Source organism: Hetaerina americana, unplaced genomic scaffold, assembly GCF_022747635.1.
Source record: "Hetaerina americana unplaced genomic scaffold, ioHetAmer1.1.p SCAF_4, whole genome shotgun sequence".
In the NCBI taxonomy this organism is placed as follows: domain Eukaryota; kingdom Metazoa; phylum Arthropoda; class Insecta; order Odonata; family Calopterygidae; genus Hetaerina; species Hetaerina americana.
The window spans coordinates 74,960,796-74,985,261 of record NW_027286985.1 but is presented as its reverse complement, the minus strand read 5'-3'; the positions used below and the strand labels follow the sequence as shown (position 1 = coordinate 74,985,261).

Here is a 24,466-nt window from a genome sequence, read left to right as displayed (position 1 = left end):
AACTATTTTATGATATGTTCAAAAGTAGCGGCTATCTCCAAATGTGTCCTACAATGAGACATTTTAATGCCAGCAATATTATATATGCTCAATAAATATTTGCATTTCCATTGATCTTTTGCTATGGGCTTATATTCTAATTTGGAGAAAAGTTTGAAATTGCATCCCATATTAACTAGACATTTGTGCCAACTCTTCAAGAAACACTGCATATGGAATAATCCAATGTCTACATTCTCTGGTTGGTGAGAGTACCTAAAGCAAAATTCTCTATTCTTGAACATCTTTCATCTGACTTCATTCCTTCACAGGTTTTTGTATTATACTTTTTCTACTGGATATATTATTATAGAATTCAAGCAATATCCTGCACCAATACTCTCCTTATGTTGACGAAATCACAGTAACTAGTTTTTACTAGCAATCCCCTAATGTCATATTTTTCTTTGGCATACCAATTTGACATAAGGTTGGAATATTGAAATCATTCACTTCAAGGTTTTCTCGAGAATTCCAGTGAGCTTTACATTCAGATGAGAATGTATCGTAATCTGACCAATCATTTCTAATAAAACCCTTCCACAAAAGCTTTTTCCTTCCATGAATATTTATATTGTGGTTTCTGATAACTAAAATGCCTCAAAATATGCTGAAAATAATATAATTCTGTTGGCAAGCTCATATTGAAAGTATGATACAAAGCAGTTTGCTGGTTTATGCAATCATTTTTTCGGGTTCATATAAACACAAATTTTCATTCCTTAAACTGCAACCATAGCAGTGCTACATTTTGAAATGAAAGTCTCTCAGAAAACATGAATGTCTATGGATTACGCAGTGGCTGCAACTTTAATGGCGATTTTTAAAAATGTGCTAGAAACGTACAGGAATGTAGTTACAACCATTTGCTAGACACCCTATAGCTCAACATATTAATTGTTACGACTGAACTGCTGGCGAGGAAGAAATTTTTTTCCATGAAAACATTCTATAGATATATTCAAAAAATTGGACTTAAAATGAATCCCATGAAGCTATCTCACTTTAAAGCAAAGAGCCGGAGAGTGTCTCTGGTGACTCAGTAGTTTGATCTCCTTGAAACTTTGTGCCAGACTCTGCCACTACAATGTTACCTGTTGCCAGAGGATTTGACTTTAATTTCCCCAAGTAATTTCAATGCTGAAGAATATAACGAAATATCAAAGCCTTCTATTCATCCAAGAGGAGGAACCAGGTAAGAAGAAGGCCACTTATCTAGCTCACAATTGTCCATCATTCAGTGAATAACTGGAATCACAGCATCTAAAACTGCTTTGCAAATTTATTTTAGCTAAAGAATGAGAAATAAGTTCTTGAAATAATACACCAACTAGATCATAAAATATTATATGCAGACCAGATGATATGCTAAACCACAATAATGCATATCAAATTACTAAGGACACTTTCAGGCAAAATGTCTCCCTGCAGTCATTACACACTTCATTTTTACATTGGTCATTCCCTAATTCTTTGAAGATAAGGCAGTCTATGGTCATAAACATAAGCCAGATATTAGGTGATCATGCTTTGTTTCTTTGACTTACAATAAGATAAATCAATAATCTTGGAATTGAGCCGGAGCAAAGAATAAGAATGAGTAAGAATGCATATTTAGCGGATGACTTCGTCAAAAGTTACCGCCCATGGAATGAACAACACAATGTATTTTTACACTGTTCTTTATTTTGGTACAACTAATTTCAATGCTTAAGTATCATCATCATCTGGTACCCGTTGAAACTAGTTGTACCAAAATAAAGAACAGTGGAAAAATACATTGTGTTCTTCATTTCATAAGCATGAATTTCCACTAAGTTGAGCCAGAAACCATCAAATATATTAAAGTTACTGTTGCGGCATCTCCCAGTTTCTTGGAATAGGAAACTAATTTTAAAAGGAATGTCTTATGAAAAGAATCTCATTGGAGACTACCATTACCGTGAGTTCAATGAATTAATGGGTCAGTTATATACTAAGACATTCAGGAGCAAAATGTGTTGTTTCCTCAAACAGGTTCAAGTATAATTTTCTTGCAGCTGCGAGAAACATCAGGAATTACATTGTAACTCACATAATGTTAAGTTTATGCAATTTGGATGGGAATGGAAGACCTGGGAAGAGAGTAAATGGTTTTGGATTTTTCTAATCTCATTGTAATTCCAGTTGTAGTGACAAGGATATGGTGTTAATACTGTGATTATAGCTCCATCCCATATAGAAGGTCCACACTACACCTGCTATGTTTACACTTCACACTTAATAAAGCATTCAAGCAAGAGTGACGTTGATTATTTACTTCTATTATTAGAAAGAGCCTTGGAACACAGAAGGTGGATGATGAACAAGAATAGTTTCTTTGACGTTCCAAAAAAATTATTTATTCCTCAATATTTTTGAGCAAATATTTAAATCTAGTCATGTATTTGGGCTTACTGAAGTAATATTAATCAGACTTTTTTTGGAATATCCTAAAAACATCCTCATTTCTTTCATTAGGTCTACGTGGGCTTGACTCTCTTGGTCTAGCTCACAACAGATTACTTGAAGTCCCTGCAAGGGCCTTTACAGAACTCTCAGTCCTCAATTCACTGGAGTTGGATGGAAACCAAATTAGCTACATCCACCCAGATGCATTTGTTGGCTTGGAAGGTGAGTATGAGACCAACAATAAATGCCTAATTTGATAAAAAAAACTGTGCCCAAAAAAATCACTCATTTTATCGAATTCTCCATTTATCATGGAAAAGGAAAAATAAATAATACATATAAAAGTTTCAATATTGTGTACAGTCAAGTAAATGTTCTTCATATTAGACTTTTCTGAAACTTTCCAGGTTAATGTCTACTATTACAGCACTAAACACTATTGAATTCCTGTAGTTTTTATTGATGTAATCATTATTTCTAAAATGTTTACCATCACATGGGTCAATATTTTATCTTCAGGTGATGATTATGTCTTAGAGTACAATGTATGCCCGTTTTAACAGTTTAATCTTTTTGATATTGCTTACAAAAAACTCAATTACAATTTCTTCACCTTCTTTGGTGTTTATGTCCATGCGACACCACTTCTTTATTGTCATACATAAATATATGTCTGAATGGTTTCCTTCCTAAGACTTGTACTGTGTGTAGTTAGCCTACTTTTATCCAGGTAAAATGCATTCTTAGTTATTCTATCCACAAAAGTTACTTGCTTTTTCAAACATTAGAGATCCTGGTGGCAATATATTAAAGTCCTTCAACCTGCTCCAGGTTTTGTTTCTATGGTTTCAAGCTCAGACTACAATCTTCCAGAAATGATTATTTCACATGTATTTAACTTTTTCTTCAACTGAAATTTTCATTGTTATCCCTATATTTATTTTGTATGGACTGTTGACATTGCTCATCTTTTTTACATCTGCTGCCTTTTCTCTCTCCTATTTCCCCTTTCCTGCAGTAGATGTAAAACTATCTCAGTGATTCATGGCTACTTTCCTTATGGTCTTCCTGTGCTAAAAGTTTCAGTATTTTACTTTTTTATCACTCACCATCATCAATTCACCCCTTAACATATTCACCATCAAAATATTCATGCAGCATCCTACACAAAATTAATCTTTGTCCCAATCGGTGTTTTTTCACATGCGAACATTCTTCACTTGTCAGTTAATTGAATTCCAATTAGCACTTCATCACTGCTAAATTACGAATACTACATGCATCTGGGTTTTGCAATAAAAACTTAGTCACAGGCATATGAACAGTTTAATTTCATCTCTTGTCAGCAGTTTATGTTCATCAGCATTTGTTCCCAAAAAAGTTTGTACAAATACAGGTCAAAATGGAAGCAGAATGTCTTTCCTCCTTCATTTTACTTACCCTATCCATATTGGACCAATATCTCCATCTCTTGGCCCTTCTTGAAAATTGTATTTTAGCCTCTTGAGTAGTACATTTTCTTCTCCTTCGATGTTCTCGTCAATTCCAAAATTATGTCATAAACATCCTACACTTCATACTGTAATATGGGCATGCATAAATTTCTCAACAATGGTGCTCTTCAGTTTTATTTTTATCCTCACCATGATTATCAATTTGTTTATTGCTTGGGCATATTCATATTTATTATTGAATCAATAAATGTGAAAAAGGAGTGGTGAGCTGCTGTTCTTCAGGATGATAATAGTCCACCTTGGGGAAATGTAGTTCCTTATTACCTTTCACATGACATGACTGCAGCTGTTATGGTAGCTTTTACAACTCCTGCAGTGAAATTAGTTTTAGCATACAGCAGTATTTTTATTCACTTGTTATTAGGCTTGTACCTCCTTTGTTGTACCATTACTGACTGTTTGCTGGTAGATGGCAACTAATCACTCAGCCTTGACACCTCAAGTGGCTTTTGAATTATCAGTCACATTCTCTGAAGATAAATTTTATAGCCTTCAACTGCTGCTGCTTATTGGCTGAGACTTCTAATTCCTTAAGTGCATAAGTCCACCCCATCACTTACAGATTAGAGTAAATTGCAGCTTTAAGCATTTTTTCACCACAGTGATAGCAAAAATCAAATGAAAAAGTGGCATGTAGCCGGTTGACTGAATTTATATTGCATTATTCAATGCAATAAAACTAAATAAATAAAACCCAGTATTGTCTGATTTAGCTTTAATGCACAAAGCATGAGCAATTTCCTTTTGTAAGATGAAATGTGATGTTACAACATAAGAAGCTTGAATATTTTTGCAATATCTTCAATTAGGTTTTAGAATCTCACAAAAATATTACTTGACTAATGCGAGCATGTGCATTCCCTACTCCCAGAAAACTTACAGTATCTTCGTCTCGGAGATAATAAGCTGCATGCTATTCCAAGTGATGCACTGAGACGTCTGCATCGCCTAAGGACTCTTGATCTCCGTACTAATAATATTTCAACCGTACCCGAGGATGCATTCAACGGTTTTGGAGACACCATCACCTTCCTCAATCTCCAAAAGAATAGGTAAGAGCACTTAGCCCACATAGCCATTAACGTCAATCACATCATTTGCATTGAATATAAGATGTTTACATATTTTTATGAGAGACTATATATTCAAATTTAAGTTTTCTAAGATTATTCAAGAGTAGTCTTCCATTTTAACAGCATAAACTAAACATTAAGGAAGCAATTTCTTTCTTGAAATCATTAGATCTTGCCAACAATGGTAAATTTTAATAGATTGAATTTCCACTTTGTGAAACTATTTTCCAATGGCTTGCAAATCACCTCGTTGATAATTTTTTTGAAGACACTATAATATTTTACTTCAATACCCTAAACTTTATTAGAACCATCAGAATTTCATAATAACTGCCCAGGAAGAATGGGACTTAACAGTAGTTACTGTTTTAATTTTCCTGAATACCTACAAGTTAAATACACTTGCGAAACATCAAAAGAGAAGAAAAGCACAACAATCAGGCCTACATAAAACTATACCAGCCATAGATTCAAACAAATGACCACATTAGCAGGTGAACATGTTGCCACACTGCCACAAAGGATGACATTTTCAGACCTATCAGATCTACTACATAGTTTTACTAGGCAGGCACTATCCCCACTCCTACATTGAAGGAATTTTGTTTCAATGCAATGAACATAAGACAATAACTCCAAATGTCCATCCAATAATTAAAATTGGCACCAAACAAGCAATCAATAACAATCGTTGCATTTGATATGGTAGAAACAAAGAATAATTGTTCAATGGGCAGGAAAACATGGCTCAAACTTAGAAAAATTAAAGAAAGGTGTTCTAAGTGTCAATATTTTATTCAAAAAATTTAATGTTTAGATATAATTTGTAGTTTATGAATTTTCAAAAAAGTTTCCTCCCAGAAAAGACAACTTCAACATATGAACTGAGATGGTGCATCTTTCTAAAAATCTAAGTCCACATAAAGGAGAGCTTTTGAAGAAAACTTAATTTCCTGTGTAATTCAAAAGAAGTACACATAGAATGTTTTGGTTGAAATGAAATATGGCCCAAAAAACAAGGGGTATGATGTGACATTAACAGGAAATTTTTCACCAGAAAATGCAGGGATACGAGCCATGGTAAAGAGGTTTTGTAATCAGTGAAAGTTCTGGCACCACAATGAAAGTATTCTCATAAATTCAATTGATAACCAGAGAAACTAACCCTGTTTAGCACATAGGTAGCACACTCATATATTTTAGGTTCAAATGACATGATGCGGTCCAAGGTGCATGAAGTTGCATATATAGGACGATTTACATGAAGAAATGCAGGGGTAGGTGTAATGGCAAAGAAGTTTTGTAAAAATAATATTTCCCTGCCGTATAATGAAAGGATTATCATAATATTAATGGATGACCAGAGCGACTATTTTAGCCCTTGAAATAGAATGAAGAGAGAAGCCTAAGGATAACACAGCCAAATAAGCATGACAGATTGGGGAAGAATGATGGATTATACTGGCAGGGCATCATATGCAAGGAACTCCATTTATCAACATTATGAGAGCAGAATACAAAGTTCTGTTTTGCATTTTGACGAAGTGTATAAGTTCGATGTACTAGCACTTACCAGTTTTATTGTTGATGATTCTTTATAGATTTTCCCAAGTTCTTTCCTACCTGAAGTCACTAAATGTTTCAATTCAGATGCAAAAATAGTAGCAGTTTACTCCAATACATCATTCTCTGTATTCCTCTCTTCATTCACTTTCCCTCCAATGAATAATAACTAATGTAAATGTTTTCCCACAACCATTGTTGAAAATTATAATTTCAAAATGGCATATCACATGAAATCATAGAGTATGCAGTTATACTAGCCAATCTATCAGAAACCCTCAACATGACATACCTGGATGAGGTGGAAGGGCTTGTGTACTCTGATGACCTCTAGAGTTATGCTGATGGGGGAAATGATAATTGCTCCTAATAGCAACTAGGGGGGTCACCCATGCCAGTTAGGTCAAAGATAGGAGTCAGACAAAAGGAAGTCTTTGCAGTAACTGCACCTAAGAGAGGCAGCTACAAGGTACAGCTGAGGACCAAATCAGTGAGAATAGGGACTTGGAAAGTTCAGACAATATTGAGGATTGAGACATTAAAAAACATTCAGTACAAGATAGGAAATATAAGTATTTTATGGCTGTGTGAAGTGACAGAAGGATAGCACAGAATAGGTGGAGATAAATATACATTGGAGGGAAAGAGAGCCAGTGAGGAGCATCAGTAAGAATTATTTTTATTTATTTTATTTATTTATCGACTTAATTGGGCAAGGTTGAGACCTATAGTCCCTTCTTCCACCAAACCCTTACATTATAGACATTGAAGACAATCACATACAACCAAGCCCTAGATGGAGGAAACTCCTCCTAGGCGGGAATCGAACCTGGGACCTCTGGGTTGGCAGGCGAGGACGTTACCCTGCCGCCACCGGGGCCGGTAGTAATTATTGAACTAAAGATAAGTAAAACAGTAAAAATAGAGCGCAAGTGAGTGATAGAACTTTAGTAGTAGAAGTAAAAGCCAGAGGAAATGATTGAAGAGGTTTGAGAAGAACTAGAGATAGAAATGAAAGACTGCACATGACCTGATCACACTAATAAATATCATATGTAACAAAATAAGCTTATGATTCAAAGAACAAAGAATAAAATCAATTTAAAGTACACTCATAAAAGTGAATATAACTTGAAAAGAAGGTAAAAGCTATAACATTTCCAGCAATATTGTCTACTTCGCCAATTTCTGGTAAATCACTTTCTTTGGCATGTTGCTCAACAAATCCTTGAACGAAATGAATGATTTGATTTGTGTAGTTTTGACTCTTTAAGAAAAACTAATATGAAATTTGCTTTAGAAATTTAGTATGAATATCAAAATATTATATTGAAGAAATTTTGATAAATGAAAAGATGCAACATTACTTAGAGATGAAGCAACATAGGGTATGAACGTAAAGTGTTGTAGTAGAGAAATTGAGTAATTAAAAACCAACCATCGTAATGATTTTTATCTTCTGATACCAAGGTTCCATATTAGGAAAGACAATTGTGGAGAGGAAAATAGAATTTACTTAAATGAGATAATAAAAATTAGATGACGAAAGGATGCAAAGGCCCCATTACATAAAAAATACCATGACAATCATTACGCAGTCAAGTGAGCAGTTATAAAGATGACTAATATCAGGAATTCTCTACATTTTCAAATCAATTTTAGCAACTGTAATAGTAATTGGATATTTAAGATGTCTCTGACATTAGCTAGTTGTAAATCTATAAAGCAGCTCTACAAGCTACCCCAAAAATATTTTGTAGGGCAAGGAATTTAAAATCAAAGAGGAAGGAAAGGTGAAGAGATAAAGAATTTGAAGGAAAATGAGGAAGGGATATTCATTAGTCCAAGTAATATTCATGTTTTGACAAAAAACAATTACATGACTCATCAAAATTGTATGCATTCAGTGGCATTAGCAGAAGTTTTTAGGAAACATGAGTCATTAAATCTATCAAAATAATGAGATATATATATTACTCTTTTGTACTCATCCAATCAATACAAAGCAAAGTGATAATGTAATAACATGATGACATCACCATAAAATATTATTGCAACATTTTTACTTCAAGAGCATATATGTAATTACAGGACAATAAGTTTGATTTCCCACATCGCTAATGTGATTCTCAGGATCAGCAACAGAAGGATAGAGAGTTGGGCAAATGATTACCTATCAGGGATGATCAGTTTGTGTTTAGGAAGAGGAGAGGCACATGCGATGCCATTGCAGTAGTGGAATCACTACTGCAGAAAATAGGAATAGTTTGGAGTGACAGAAGGCTAATCTGCAACCTGTACATGTCTCAGACTGCTCAGGTGTGAGTAGTAGATGGGGAGTCCAGATGGGCATTGTTAGGAAGAAGAATAAGGCAGTCCATTATCACCCGTTCCGCCCAACGAATAGTGGAAGAAATGACGGGAATGGAATGAAACTCAGCTGAGAATTCATAAAATCAGTTAGGTATGATGACGGTTAAGCGTTAGTATGTCAATCTGCCAAAACATTGCAAACAATGCTTAGTACCTTGGAAATTCAGTGAGACAGGCATGGGATTAGAATAAATGTATATAAAACCAAGTTTATGCAGTTTTCGAGGAAGAGAAAGGCTAAGTTAAGCATTAAAATATCAGGGCAAACACAAGAGCAGGTGGAACAGTTAATGTATCTCAGAAGTGTTTTGGGCCAAAATGGTCAAAGTAATGAGGACATAAGGAGAAGAATTGCATTAGGCAAAGAAGCTTTCACAAGGAGGGAATTGATGACAAGGACATTGAGTAAAGATGTCCAGAAAAGGCTAGTTAAAACTTTGATATGAAACATTGTTATAAACAGCACGGAAACATGGTCATTGGAGCAGGATGATAAGTGTAGATTGTAGACTTTTGAAATGCAGGCTTGGAGAAGGATGGCGAAGGTCAAGTGGGCAGAAAGTAAAACAAGTGAGAAGGTGCTAGGTATGGCGGGGGAGGAAAGGGAATTGTTGGGAGAAATCATAAGGGGACAGGAAAAATGGATGAAAAGCATATTTAATGGTAGTGGGATGTTGAAGACTGTGATAGAGGGGAGATTTTTAGGCAAACGAGGAAGGGGCAGGAATAGGATATTGAACGGAAGGATGTATATGGAGATGAAGAGGGGCTTGTGATAGAGTGCGATGTTGGTTTGTTTTGTTTGATAGATAGATAGTCATCTTTATTTTGGGGCGAGATTGAGATTATGGAGTCTCTTCTACCACCTAACCCTTAAGGCGAGACAAGATAATTATTTGGTAGTTGCGTTCATCCAAAATCCACTTTATCTGGTAGATTACCAATAATAATATGTAACTTGGGTCTTGTATGAAAACTTCAGCCTTGAATATTTGCTATCGTTAAACTCATGTCCTTCATCACTCTAAAACTTTGATGTTTGGAGACATCTTTCAAAGGTGATATTTCCAAAATGTAGCCACTCATCATTTTCCCTTCTCTATTTCATGAACTGAGGTGCCTGTGGGATATTGTTCATCAAAGTTACTTGAGAAATCATACATACAAGGCCACATAAGGAAGAAACATTATTCTTTAAAGCTTTTAGTGCTCTTACAGCAATCAAAGAATAATATTTGGTCATTTTGTTCGTTTTATTCCCAATGTGGATTCCCAAAGTAAGAGTTTGTGTAAATAAACCTTATGAAAGGTATTTTAATGCTTCTATAGGATGATTGATCCTTCTGCACTTATAAAGGATTGTCTCATTCTTTTTCTTTGGAACAGTTCAGGGTACTTCCCAGCCACTGACAAATTCCCTTAGTTTTCCAGGAGATAATTAGTTGTTCAATTAGCTTTGGTGGTTTCACAAAAATTATACACCTGAGATGGAGCCCATCAGGGACAATGGATTTACCATTTCATATTTATCATCTATCAATTAGAGCCTGAGAGCTCTTTGCAAGCTCTAGCAAATCAATTATAGGCAACTATGAGGCCCATGAACACTATAGGAAAAATTAATGATGTAATGAAAACCAATTTTTACAAAATATCACCCTAAATCTTTAGTATTCCAGGAGGGGTAAAATGAGTTTTTCTGATTTTTCCAGATTTCCAGGCTAGAGAATACCCAGGCAATTCACTACAGATAATTTTATGACATCAGGTTTCAGTTTCCATTTGTCACAAAAGTTTAAAATACGATTTCAATAGTGATGCTGCCATCATCACTTGATAATTCAATATGGAATGTAGTCTTGGTCATAGCACATCACACAATAAAATCTTCATCGAAAACCATTTATTCAACCATGCAGCAGCTATATCTTTGATCTCAGGGTAAAATATGTACCATACACATGTAAAAATATGGTAATCTGAATAACCAGATAAACACTTATGCCACTGGATTGAGCTGGGTGGGGATCGAGATGGTGCGGTGGTTTTTATACTGGCTTCCCATCCAGAGAGTCTGGGTTCGAATCCCAGCTGCGTCAAATATTTTTCAGTGGTATCCTGATCCCTACTTGAGGTGCTTTATGGAGGGCACTTTGAGAGAGTACCCTGTCTGTCAAATGGGATGTTAAGCCGCAGACCCCTTGGTGTCTTTTGTTATGAGTAGACTAATGCCAACTCTGGGTTTTTCTCCACACTTCATCCTTTCCTGTCTATCCCTAATGGCGCAAATGACCTTAGCTGTCAAACAAGATTGAGAAAAATTCTTGCTCTACATCTGAAATGATATTTTTAATGCAATGAAGTCGAACATAATTTTTGTATCTGAATATTTGTAATTCAAAGCATTTGTGGAAGTCCAAAAAATGTCTTAATTTTGATTCATGACCACATGTTCAATCTATTCAACAATCTTCCTGCTCCTAACCCAACCTCTCAAATATGAATTAAAGATTGCTTATTCATGCCACACTTCTATTTTTACAGCATAAAGACATTGCCAGTGCTAACATTTGAAAATCTCAACTCCCTGGAAACCTTGAGCCTGCAGAATAATAAGCTTCAACACCTACCCGATGAAGTCATGGAAGCAGTAATGGATACACTTAGGGTCATTGACCTAATGGGTGAGTGAAAAGCTTTAAGATGCATTTAAAATATATAAGTGGTTGGTTGTATTCAATACTTCAAGCTCAACTTTGTGGAAGTTCATGTTCATTAATTGAAGAACTATTTTCACTGTTCTTTATTTTTGTACAACTAGTTTCAACGCTAAGGTGTCATCACCCCAGCATAGATGGGAATGGGGGGGAGCCCTCTCCCCCTTCCCATCCACGCCGATCGCAATCCCACTCTTTTCCCCTCCTTTCCCTGCTCTCTCTCATGAATGGTATACAAATGGACCACAACTTGATTAATTTGTACCTGATGATGATGCCCAAGCGTTGAAACTAGTTGTATGAAAATAAAGAACAGCTATAATATACATTGTGTTCTTCATTTTATTAATATAAATGGTTAACTAATCCAAGTGTCATGGCCTTCAGAGATTATGTTTAACTCAGGTGGTGGAATTACATCAATCACATCACTGTTTGTATTATCTTCTTCTCTTTCCTGTAAAACCCTTAGCTTTTTCCGCTGCATCACAATGTCAGAGTCATCTGAATCCGAATTCACATCATCACTCATATCAATGCAACAATTTCAGAGCGTAAAAATCATTCGCCTTGACTGGGACTCGAACCCAGATCCCTCAATATCCGGTCGAGTGCTTTAGCCACTTAAGCTACCGAGGCGTCCTCTTAAACTCTGAAATTTTTGGGGCTTTTAAAGGAACTAGATGTTATGACGAAATACCGTACATACAATGTCACATGTATTCGTAGTCGTGCCGCAGTTTCTTTGGAATTTGTCAAAGGGAAAACACCATACGTGTTTAAAGTTGGCTTTAACCTCGTGGACAGTGGCGCCTCGCGCACGACTACGAATACATGTGACATTGTATGTACGGTATTTCGTCATAACATCTAGTTCCTTTAAAAGCCCCAAAAATTTCAGAGTTTAAGAGGACGCCTCGGTAGCTTAAGTGGCTAAAGCACTCGACCGGATATTGAGGGATCTGGGTTCGAGTCCCAGTCAAGGCGAATGATTTTTACGCTCTGAAATTGTTGCATTGAAATGCACATTAGCGGATGACTCCGTTAAAAGTTACTGTTGCGGCATCTCCCGCAGTTTCTTTGGAATTAATCACTCATATGCTTGCTCTCAGCATGTTCCTCAGAATAATTGCCATCATTTAACGATAATAAGTACTTCATCACTTTCATCTACTACAGCTTTCAAAGCCATGCAAATCAACATTTTTGCATAAGAATGCTTTCACTAGCATCATAACGCCCAAGTCTTTGCAGTTTATATCAAAACATATTCATCATAAGGCATTCAAAAGTTTACAGAATAGATGAACCTTTCAGTGGGATATCATAGTGAAAAGACCACTCAGTGAAAGAAATGAGCATACCTTTAGACTGAGTTTCCCCAAAGGTAAACAGTTCAACCTAAAAATTACAGTAAAATTTATATGATACGAGAAATATTTAAAATAGAAAATAAAAATTTTAAAAAGCCTTTCAAGTAAATCAGAGAAGTCTTACTTTTCAAACAAGAAACAATACAAAAGATACAATAAAATATTAATAAATTATAGTAATTTAAACAACAGCTCATGTTTGAGCCAATATTTCAGCCCACCTCACTTTTCACTCAAGATGCAAAAGCTAATATATTGGCCGGTTGCACTAAAATAGCTAATAGAGAGTAATTAATCAAAAAGTATAGATTAGTCCATTCACATATTATTCCACACACCCCCTCCTCATGATCAACCACTGCTACCGTACAAAATCTCCTGTAGTCATGCAATGTTAGTACAAATGGTTATTTTTTATAAACATGCAACAATAATTCCATATTCAAGGATATACTACTGATCAAAAACTGGTTATGTAAATAGTGGAGTGAAAATATGAATTAACATGGAACTATTACAACTCAAATTAACACATGCACTAAATATAAAAAGCAATGTAATAAATTGATGTCCGACATGGGTGCATTAGCAATACTCTTTCTTCATCAAGAAGCAGCACTTGTTTTTTTCAATTGTTCCAGGCTCACCTTTGTGGAAGTTCATGTTCATTAAATGAAGGACACAATCTATACTTCATGTATAATTCATATTTCAATGTAAATTACAAGTACATGAATAAAGAACAGTGGAAATAAACATGTGTTCTTCGTTTAATGAGCAGTACTTGCGACTATAGATGTCATCAAATGAGAAACATAAATACATACATTCATTACTATGGTGAAGAGATACACATGCATTATAATTTCACCCTTCAGAAGGTCAGCTCAAAATATTCACTTAAAGAATACAAGGAGTTTGAAATCAACCGCACAATCAAATGTTGAGGAAAGGTCAAACAATGAGAGAGAGAAGCACAACCTATCTTCAAAAGCACAAAGCATTTGTTTTAAGAGATATCCAATAGCTTGCTCAGTAGACTTTCCAGGCCTAAAGCACAACTGTCAGGAACAGAGTTAATTCATTCTTTCTAGATACTTCAGTATATTGGCACTCCCAACAGCTTCAATGACTTTGCCAATCACAGGAATGATACAGATTTGGCAGTCATTTTTTGGATTTGTATTTATTACCCCTCTTATAAAGTGGCATTACTTTGTAGTATTTTATGACATCAAGAACATGTCAAGACCAGAAACAGGAATTGATGACCACAGATAGTAATGCATACAATATTAAAATAAATAAAGAAACATCTTAATAATTAGAGAAATTTTTTGAGGATATTTGTTCTGATTTACAATTGACTAATTCCTAAAATATAGGGTGCAGCAACATAACTTCCTTTTTTAAAAGCAAAACCCCTTTAAAAAAGGAAGTTATGTTGCCGCACCCTGTATAAATGACCAGTAAGTTATTGCGCTTTAGTTCGCATGCTTGAAAATTATATTAACATGATGCAAAGAAAATTTATAAATTTATTAAGAGCAATGTCCAACATAAAGTACCATTTACCATTTGGTGGGCACTTTCTGATTAACTAAATGTTCAATAGGAATGAATCATACCCTAAAAAATGGATGACTAGATATCTCAGGGCATATATAAACTAATTTTTGGGGAATGATGACAAGAAAGATTCTCTCATAGGATGTATTTTAGAAGGTGGTAAAAGTAATAAGGGCATTAAAAGAAGAATTTTAGTAGGTAAAGTAGCATTAATGAAGAAGTGAGAGTGATGAAAGACGTTTGAAGCAAAGATGCAAAGAAATAATTAGTACAAACTAATATGGAACGTAGTTTTGTATAGCTCAAAACTTGGTTTTTGAGGTTTTTTTAGATAGGCTTCTTAGATGTGGGTATGGTGAAGAATGGAAAAAGTAAAATGGATACAAAGGAATATATAAACTGAAGTTCTAGTCATTGTAGCAGAAGAGGGAGAGTTATTGGGAGAAATTTGAAGAAGACAAGTCAATGGAGAAGACACTGAGAGCCTATGGGATACAGAAGACAGTAATAGACAGCAGAATGTACGAAGGTAGGGAGGAAAAATAATAGGCGTTAAGGGAGGTAGAAAGTAAGCAGAGCTAAAACCTACCCTAACCCGTTATCTTAAAAAATAAATATTAAACTACGCTAGCCAAGTGTATACAGTATCTTATCAAATATTTCATCACCAGTATTTTTTTCTGTGAAGATACTGCTGTAGTCTGATGACTAAGTTATTCTTTCCCATATTCATGCACATTTTTTGGGATATTTAAATTTCACATCATCACAGATACTCATCTACTGAATATGTAATTAATTAAATGTTGTTGAGGGAATTCTTGTCTATTGAAAAAATGATGACATGCAAGTAACCATATATTTAAATTTGATGCCATTTTACAGACAACCCACTCGAGTGCAGCTGTGATCTACGCTGGTACATGGACTGGATAAAGAGTCTCCGTGACAAGGATGATGAGATGATGCAGAAAAAGCGAATGGTTTGCACAATCTTGCATGAACACCGAGAGTACTCGCTGAGGAACCTCCCACTCGAGCGCATGGACTGCGCCACCTCCCCCTCCTCCTCCTCTTCCTCCTCCTCCTCAGCCTCCCGCTCCTCCTCTGCCCCCTCCTCCTCCTCCCTCCTCTTCCTCTCCCCCATGCACTTCCTGCAATCCTTGCCCCTACTCCCATCCTCCCTACCCTCATACTCTTCCTCACTCCCCCTACAACTCCTTATTGCGCTCATACATGGCGCAAGGTACGCATGAGGATGATCAATGCGTGGTCTCCCAACAGCCCAGACCCACACCACATTCAAATTCCTAGCACCCACCTCTCCCCCCATACACCCCCCTCCACCCTCCGTCTCCCTCAGAGAGAGAGAGAGTAGCAGGGGGCCATTGCCCAGCAAGACCAAAACCACAAGTGATCTGAGCAAATCCAACCTAATATTTATAAAAAAATAAAAGGCAGATTTGGTTGGAAAAATTATTGAATCGATGCCATTATTTGCTGGCATGCATCATCATGCTTGTTTATTGAAGAAAACAGAGAGAGATAAATTAGTACCAAAAGCATGATGCTTCCAAAATTCACCATATGAAACAAATTCAACCAATTCAGAGTTTTGATAAGAGCTGTCAACTTTTGACAAGGGTATTGGAACCCATCCAAATACATGAGCTGCTTGCTGAGAAAAGCCTAAATAAGTCTATTTCTTTCTCGTATGAACACATGGTATACAGAGGTTAGGCCATTACTGCCACTCTGAATTCCATAATCTATTTAGAACATGGTAAAACACTGAAAATACACAATATAGGATAACTAATCAACTAATGTCAATGAAATCACTGTAAAACCATTATAGACACCTTGACACATTACATGCTTAAGGCTGTAAACACCTCATGTATGCTCAGATGGGAGAACTCAGATCACTTGGCACCTCTCTACTTTTTAGGATTAACCTCAAATTCAACACTTTCACAACTATCCAGTAGATAAAGAAACAATATTCACCTTATTAGGCAGTGAAAAATCATAAGATAATAGGTACATAATTAATATTAATACAAACGTACATATCATTAATGGTTGATGATTTTAAATAGATTGAAATTAAAGTCATTTTTTAACCTAATACATATCACGGGCCGTTCCTACACTGAGAAATTTTATCTTTTTAACTTCAGTACAAGTCACATACGCTTGGAGATGTATTGAAAAAGTTTAATTTCTTTTTTAGTAAATCTTTATTAAAATAGCTATTATGATAAACTTTGATATATATATTTTATTTAAAAGTATATTTCTCTATATCTCAGTAAGGATTTGTCATTTATGGGATCCTTTCACAAAATTTGAGTGAACAAATGTCTGATTTAATTAAGTCTGATGATTCTAAAAGCTGCCTTGTAATAATGTTGCAATTAAAATCAGGTGCACTTCGAGAAAATATAGGTCTTCATAAGTCTTTATACAATTAATCAATACTTTGTATTGAAAAAGGGGGAAGATTACCACGTAATCAAAATTGTCAAAGACGATTTGATGACCTGTATAAAATTATTACAAGGAAACAACCAATTGCATATCAAAATTAAGCCGTGCCATGAATAACATATCAAAATATATCGACAAAACAGACAAAAATTAAATGAACAGGGGAGTTACCGTCATCTGTTTGAGTGTTAATTTCATATTAATTGATGTTTTAACCTAGTGGTGTTATCAATGAACCATTTATTCAGTGTTAATCCAAATATACTATATTCAGGATACATATTTCTTCTATGAAAGTTAAATTGCTGTACTTGAAATTTCTATGTCCTTTTAAAAAGTTATTATATGTATTAAACATTCTCCCTGTTATTCCAATTATATACATATATATATATATATATAAAGTAATGATGCTAGTGTATATTAATGTGCTGTTTGTTTAAATTTTTATTAAAATATCGGCAAAACTGTAACCAATAATCAGTAATGCCAAAAAAAAAAATAAAAGACAAAAAATGTCTTTTGATATAATCGGCAAAATGCCAACTACTGCTGAAAATGCAGTACAGAACCATGTTTAAACATATCCAGAGTTCTGGGTTGCCTGCCTTTCCGTGGACATTAAATTGTGGCTCACAATTGCGCAATATTTTTATACAATATCTTACAAAATGTCAGGTCGTTATCTAGAGTGCCCACGGAAAGGGCATCCACAGACAAAAACTTTTTGTGAATTTTTTTATCATATGTGATGTGTATACATGTAGTGTAATGAAGACTTAGAATAATCATAAATTGATGTCCAATAAATGTAATTATTGCTTATAATAATGCATTGACATGGGTGTAAATGCTTTAATGTTCTAATGTATCTCAATAAACAATGGACTCAAAATTGATTGTTTCTTTTACATTAAAATAGAGAAAAATAATATTAAATATAATTTTCAAAACATGGAATTAAGCATATTGTTCACAAAAAGTATGGTTACCAATAGTGAAGGTGATTACTTCCTACAATAATTCAAAAAGGGGATCTTAAAAGTGGAAAGTTTTTATATCAATTGCATGGTGGAATGAGCGATAATCAGTAAAAAATATGATCCAGCTTGGAAAGCAATAAACTTATTTTATCATTAAAACTTGCAGAAATATTATGAGGAAGCTCATTGTAAGACTAAAGCACTTACTGCAACAAAATTGTTGCACAAAGCCATTCCTAAATAGCAGAAAATGTTTGTATTTTATCTTTTGCTTCAAGAAAATACCATATTGAAATCACGGATACGATCGGTAATCATGTGACTTAAGCTTCAAAACTAGACTGCCACAAAATATACAATGAATAATTTTTCAATGCAGCAGGAATGGAGGAAAAAAAATTTAGAAAGGCATTAAGAGCAGTATTGATATTTTCATCATTTCACATATTCAAATAAATCACTAAAATTATCAACAATATTTAAAATATATTTTTCAAAAAATGAAATACTATCATATATTATGCATCATGATAGACAGCATACTTCACTAAAAAATTATTATTGTGACAATTACTGAACAAACATCCTCGAAGATTACCCATTTAAAAAATAATTACTACAAATACTAGTGAGTCTACAGATGAATGAAAACTTACCATAATAGATATGATTTCATGCTGATGTGACATAGGTTAGGAACAAATTACAGTGCATTATTTCAAATAAATAAAATACATGTTCATGAGAATTTTACTTTATTAATTCCTCAAAATATGCTACATACAATTCAATGGGTGAGGATTAGTGAGATTAATAATACTACAGTTAAATAAATGATGAATTAATAACTGTTAAAAAATTTCAACATGATAACATTGAAATCAAACTATCATAGACAACTAACGGTGAGATGTGAAATTATTACCGTGAGAAAATTAAGTGAAAAGCAATGAAAAAATTTTCATTAAGTATGGCTTACAATGACAGTGACTTACCCAAACTCCAGAGCTCCAAGGGCAAATCCTCCCACGTGACGGAACGGGAATGCACAGAATCATTGTGATTTCTTTCACTTGTATTATACCTAGAAGCAATTAAATAAGTTCAAAAGCTGATCAATTTTAACTCAAATGTCACATGATTGTCATGCCTAACAAAGAAACTTAAGTTACTTCAATGAACAAATGAAAACAATGTAAACGAACGTGTTAAGAAAAATTGTAAGCATTGATTCCAGTAAATACTTAAGTCAAAATTAGAGTTGTTTAGTAGAAGTAATTTAATTACAATTAAGAATAGCATTATTTAATTTTATTCATGGTCATGACCAAAGGAGAGTAGGTTTGGGAATGCCTCTAATGACAATTACATACTACACATTGAGTGAACTCTCACATTTATCCTGCATCATTTACTTCTTCAGTTCTTTGTACAATCTTTCTGCCTTCATACTGCCCAAAAACCTTCCTCCTTTCTTTTACCCTAATTTCTAAACATTCTCCCTCCTATCGCAAACTTAAATCTTCCACCACCTTTTGATATCCTTTTCACCCACTTTTTCTGCATTTTTTGGGGTTCTCCCAGCATCTTGCTATCTTGGTTCCATATTTCAAGCTTTGTCATTAGTCTTGCTCCGTGTCGAACATTTCCATTCTTCTCTGTACTTGCATCTCAAAATCCTTTAATCTACAATTAATATCTTACCTCTACACATTGTCAGGCTTCAGATCCAAACAGCACTACACAGCATATAAGCTCTAACTTATCTTTTCTCAATCTCATTCCTTAGGATTCCTGTATCAGTTCCCTTCCTTCCAAAGGCTCTTTTGTTACTCCTATTCTTCTCCTAATATCCTACTACTGCATCCATTTCCCTACAAAATATTTTCCAAATGCATTACCTGTTCCAGCAGCTCTAGCTAATTCCCTGCTACTTTAATGTTTAATTTAGCCTTTTTACTTCTTTAAAATCTCATTACTTTTCTTTCCTTATGGTTATTCTTACTCGAGTACTTCCACATTGCCTAAAAACACACAGCACTAAAAATAAATGATCTGAAAACGAAATAATACCTTGATTATCTAACTAAACTAAATATTGCTTAATAATCTATTAGCCTTAATAAATCATCTCACCACCAAAATTATCCCCAGTTCAATCCCTTCCCATGCTACCCGTTAAACTTTCTCTTAAGACATATGTTGATGACAGTTAAAAAGCACCAGCAATCATTGGCAATCTCCTTACTCCTCTGCATAAAATTACCATCCCAAATTTCTCTCAGCTATCCTTACTTGTACCCTCTGATTCACAAACGAATTTGGAATATGTCAACCATGACTCCAACTCACTCCTATATTCTGCAATATTTCCATCAGCTTTTTTCCACTCTAAATAACTCTGATTAATGCTTTCTCAAAATCTATAAGGTACAAGAAGGTATCCTGATTATATCACGTATTCCTTTCTATAAAAATTACCTTCACTGTAATGGCACACAATGCCATTACAGTTAAGGTAATCTCCTCTCTCCCCTATCTAAATCCCAACTGATCTTCAACAATTTAGTTTTTTTATAATGTTTTTTTGCCCTCTATTGATGGATCTTAGTACCACCTATGCAGTTTTTGAAATTAAAACTAATGTCCTATAGTTCTCACATACTACCATATTACTCCTTTTTAGGATGTGGAACAGAATTAATCTTATCCAATGAGTATTTTAGTCAAATTTATTCCTCATAAATGCTAACAGTAAGTCAAAAAAAGCTTTTACCCCTTAATCCTCCAGTAATTCTGCGAGGATATTATCCCTAGCACGACACTAAGCCCACCATCCAGAGTTTCCAGGATTAATTATTAATCATTTGCAGGGCATATTATTATCATGATAAAATAATTGAGATGGTTTTCTGTTGCCTGCCTCCATACAATATCATCATCACTTGAATGGGCACACCAATGGGTTTAATGCTGCCATCTCAACGCAGAGCAGACACAACATGGACTACCTCTCATTTGGTTACAACCATCCAATCTATCTGAATTGGGTTATCTACAGGTAACATTATCATTGATTGATCCTGCCAATAGAGCTCCAAGGGTATGATCATTATAATGAACAAGCCCTTACAACAAGCAATGGTCATTCAATTTTAAAATAAATTTTCCTCTGTTCTACTCCTACATAATCTAATCTGCATTATATTATCACCATATCATCAATCTTTGATATCATGTGCCTTGAATTTCAGCTGGTTTCTCAATTTCATATTAATTTGAATTACTAATGAGCAAATTATATACCACATTTGCAGGCATGTTAATGACATGATAACAACTTAATAACTCATTTATTTGAAGAGTTCGAACTAGCAGTGGTAAAGAAATATCCCCTTAAAAAAGCTACCTTCTACGTTCTGCTGGTAAAACATACATAATAATTTCTCCTGAAGAAATTCATACTAAAATCCTAAAATATCTACTCCTTAACTGTCTGAAAATTTTAACACCAACAATCAATTTGGGGTATAGATTTACATGGTTCAGAAGGTTGGTTTTTGAGGCAGGGGAAAAGAAATGATTGTTGGGAGATATTAGAAAAAAAGCACAGGTGGATGCAGAAAATTTTGAGAGGTAAAAGGATGCTGAGGACAGTAATAGAAGGTAGAATGCTGGGAAAGTGTAGTTGAGGGAGGAAAATAATAGGTCTTTTTTGATTGAATTAAGGGAGGTAGAAAGTAGACTTAGCAAAAGATTTAGATATGGTAATGTGGAGTCCAAGGATATTTTGGGCCATGTAATTTAGTGCTAAGGAGTACAGGAGTGAGCAATTCCAGGTTCCATGCAAAATCTACCCTAAGCCAGTTGACTACTAACAATTTAAAAAAATCATTATGCACCTCTGTATTTATACCTAATGGATATACTAGAAGGAAAAGTGCATTTAGTCAGGGATGATGAAAGGCAAATGGATTTAAGGACTGAAATCTCCAAAATGATAATTTTCATAAGGATTTGATCAATATAATTCTTCCACTTATTAAACCTACCCATGTGCTTTCTCTTTCATACATCGTTACCTTAGTCAAAGAAATAAAATTGCATTGTCAGTTTATTTTTGATATGCCTTTAATTGATGCAATAATTTTAACTTCAAAAAAAGATTTTAAAACTCCCTCGTCTAAATCTTTGGCACTCTATTTTAATTAAATGATGACAATAAATAAAGCTGTACAACGGAGACATTTAGGTAGGATTAGATAGTTATGAATAGACTATATATTTACATATTATCTACGAAAGAGTATTCAACACTTACCTTTTGATTTTAAATTACTATGTATATTGCATGTGTGACAACACATTTAATCACCTTTAACTATAAATATTATAGATTTTTATGCCAAATTAATCAAATGAACCTGATGCTTTAAGAGTTAAAAACTATATTGATGGTCACAAAAGAGAAATCATACTCCATATTTACTTACAACATGAAAATCATACCTTAGGATTCCTGTAATCAATGGTTTGCCATAAAGATATCCAGGGTTTCCAGATCTCACAGCAACATCCCCTGAACTGATTGGTTTTGTACCAGCTTTTCCTTCTAAGTGCTGATACTTGAACGTGGTTTTAAAGGATTGTGTAACGTATATACGAAATTTTTCCGATTTGCTCATTTTTTTCTCCTGGATCACCCAATGCTGGCTTTTTTTATTTGACAAATAAGTTTCGAGAGACATGGGTACATCTACTAATGCATATCGGGCATTTAGTTGGATGATTTCACTCTCATGCCAAATAAATTCTAGTTCAACGCTAGCTACCACATTCTGACAAATTTCTTTTTCCATATCATAAGATGTGTTTATTCGAGTGTATAAATCAGGGCACTTTTTAGTTAGTTTACCCATTTCATTGATTGGTAAATAGCTTGCTCGGTGTTTTTCATGTGGCTTTATTCCAAAGGAGTTGCTGTATATCACGATATACTCAGATCCATTGTTATAGCAATGAACATTTAGTATTGGTTCCGCAAAGCTTTTTTTACCAATATTTTTTACCACTTTGGGAGGAAAAACATCAATATCCTGCCAAGCAGTTTCATTTTCACCACTAAAAACGTACGGTAATAACTGCAAGGGCGAATGTGTTATCTCACAATCTTCCACAGTCAAAGGCCAACTACATTTCCACATTTTATCAATTAAGAAAGGCACAGAAGTTGTAGCAGAACATGAAGTTGCTTCAATCACCGGATAAGGAAGTAGCAATGGTGTCATCTCACCCGACTGATCTTCATAAATTTGAACATTTGATCCAAATGAGTAGGTACTCTCAAAATTTTCGTCCGGGGCATTTGGTGATGATATATTTATAAATCTGTAATGACTGCAATCCAGTACCTTTTTCTGGAAGGCATCCAAGTTTTCGAATTGCCCAATGTCTTTGTATTGATAGCCCAATATTGCGGCATTATTAACATATAGGCATAGAACTGATATCCAGACGGGAGACTTTGGGCCAATACTGTCACATCTTCTAGTTAATAAATGCCACTCGTTTTTATCAAACTTCATTCGCGAACACTTTGAAATTTGTAGCTGCTCGAGGGTACAGTCCTTTACGAAAGAAACGGCAAATCAGTTAACCAGTGAGAGAAAAATACATTATTTAGACAAATTTGGTAAGAAATATTTTCATACCGGATCAATGCAGCATTGCAAATCACACGAATGAGCCGTGAGATCACAAGTCGACATGGGTGATACATCAAATGAACGAAAGTGTTCATTGTATTGTAAAGATTTCACCCTAGCTACTTCAGTCCAGTTGATTGGCAAAAACAAAAATCCAGCGCTAATTGCAGGCACAAAAACTGCAAAAAAATTAAAGATAGTGAACAAGTATCAGAGTTTATTTCACCAAAACATCAATACTAACGGCATCACAAGCAAACGTTGTAAAAGTAGTAATTCAACGAGTGGTCTAGGACCTTTAAAAAATTACAAATAATAATAATAAGCTTAGCGAAATTTACGATGCACTTACAGATATTTGTTAAGAGGAATATTATTCCTCTTTCCATGATGCCCCGTTACAAACAATACCGAAAACCACTGACACAATCTTAAGTTTCTGGCAACGTATAAAATGTAATATACGTTACATACCGTTAGAAACATTTGAAGGATTTGAGCAGTCGGTAAGCATTTGAAATAATTTGAATATTTTTTCGGCTTCCAAATAAGCATCGAAAATCTGTTGTCGTGGTTGTCATGGATACACCGCTGATGGCGCTAGCTATAAAGTGTAATAAGCTAACTTTGCCGC

At 34.6% G+C, this 24,466-nt stretch overlaps 2 protein-coding genes across 4 annotated transcripts in view; one reads left to right on the top strand and one right to left on the bottom strand.

Moving 5' to 3' along the window:
* Positions 1–18,039, top strand: part of LOC139692379 (leucine-rich repeat-containing protein let-4) — a 521,846-nt gene extending 503,807 nt beyond the window's left edge. For all 3 annotated transcript variants that reach the window (XM_071590539.1, XM_071590540.1, XM_071590541.1), the window contains 4 exons: positions 2,539–2,691; positions 4,855–5,035; positions 11,537–11,676; positions 15,537–18,039. In XM_071590539.1, the coding sequence (XP_071446640.1) occupies positions 2,539–2,691; positions 4,855–5,035; positions 11,537–11,676; positions 15,537–15,907 (845 nt within the window). In that variant the 3' untranslated portion in view covers positions 15,908–18,039. The remainder of the gene's footprint in view (positions 1–2,538; positions 2,692–4,854; positions 5,036–11,536; positions 11,677–15,536) is intronic.
* A 1,022-nt stretch (positions 18,040–19,061) lies between these two features.
* LOC139692557 (tectonic-3-like) lies at positions 19,062–24,466 on the bottom strand. The gene is made up of 4 exons (XM_071590798.1): positions 24,185–24,466; positions 23,839–24,011; positions 22,637–23,754; positions 19,062–19,211 (listed from the first exon to the last, which is right to left on the bottom strand). Exons 1-4 carry the CDS (start codon positions 24,219–24,221, stop codon positions 19,103–19,105), a joined length of 1,437 nt encoding a protein of 478 aa, XP_071446899.1. The 5' UTR covers positions 24,222–24,466; the 3' UTR covers positions 19,062–19,102.

Bases quoted from the DNA above. Each gene is read 5' to 3' on its own strand.
- LOC139692557 (XM_071590798.1), bottom strand. From the start codon at position 24,221: ATGGAAAGAGGAATAATATTCCTCTTAACAAATATCT. The intron at 24,012-24,184 runs GTAAGTGCATCG...ATTTTTTTGCAG, and splicing joins ATTCCTCTTAACAAATATCT to TTTTTGTGCCTGCAATTAGC. The intron at 23,755-23,838 runs GTATGAAAATAT...TCTTTCGTAAAG, and splicing joins TGCAATGCTGCATTGATCCG to GACTGTACCCTCGAGCAGCT.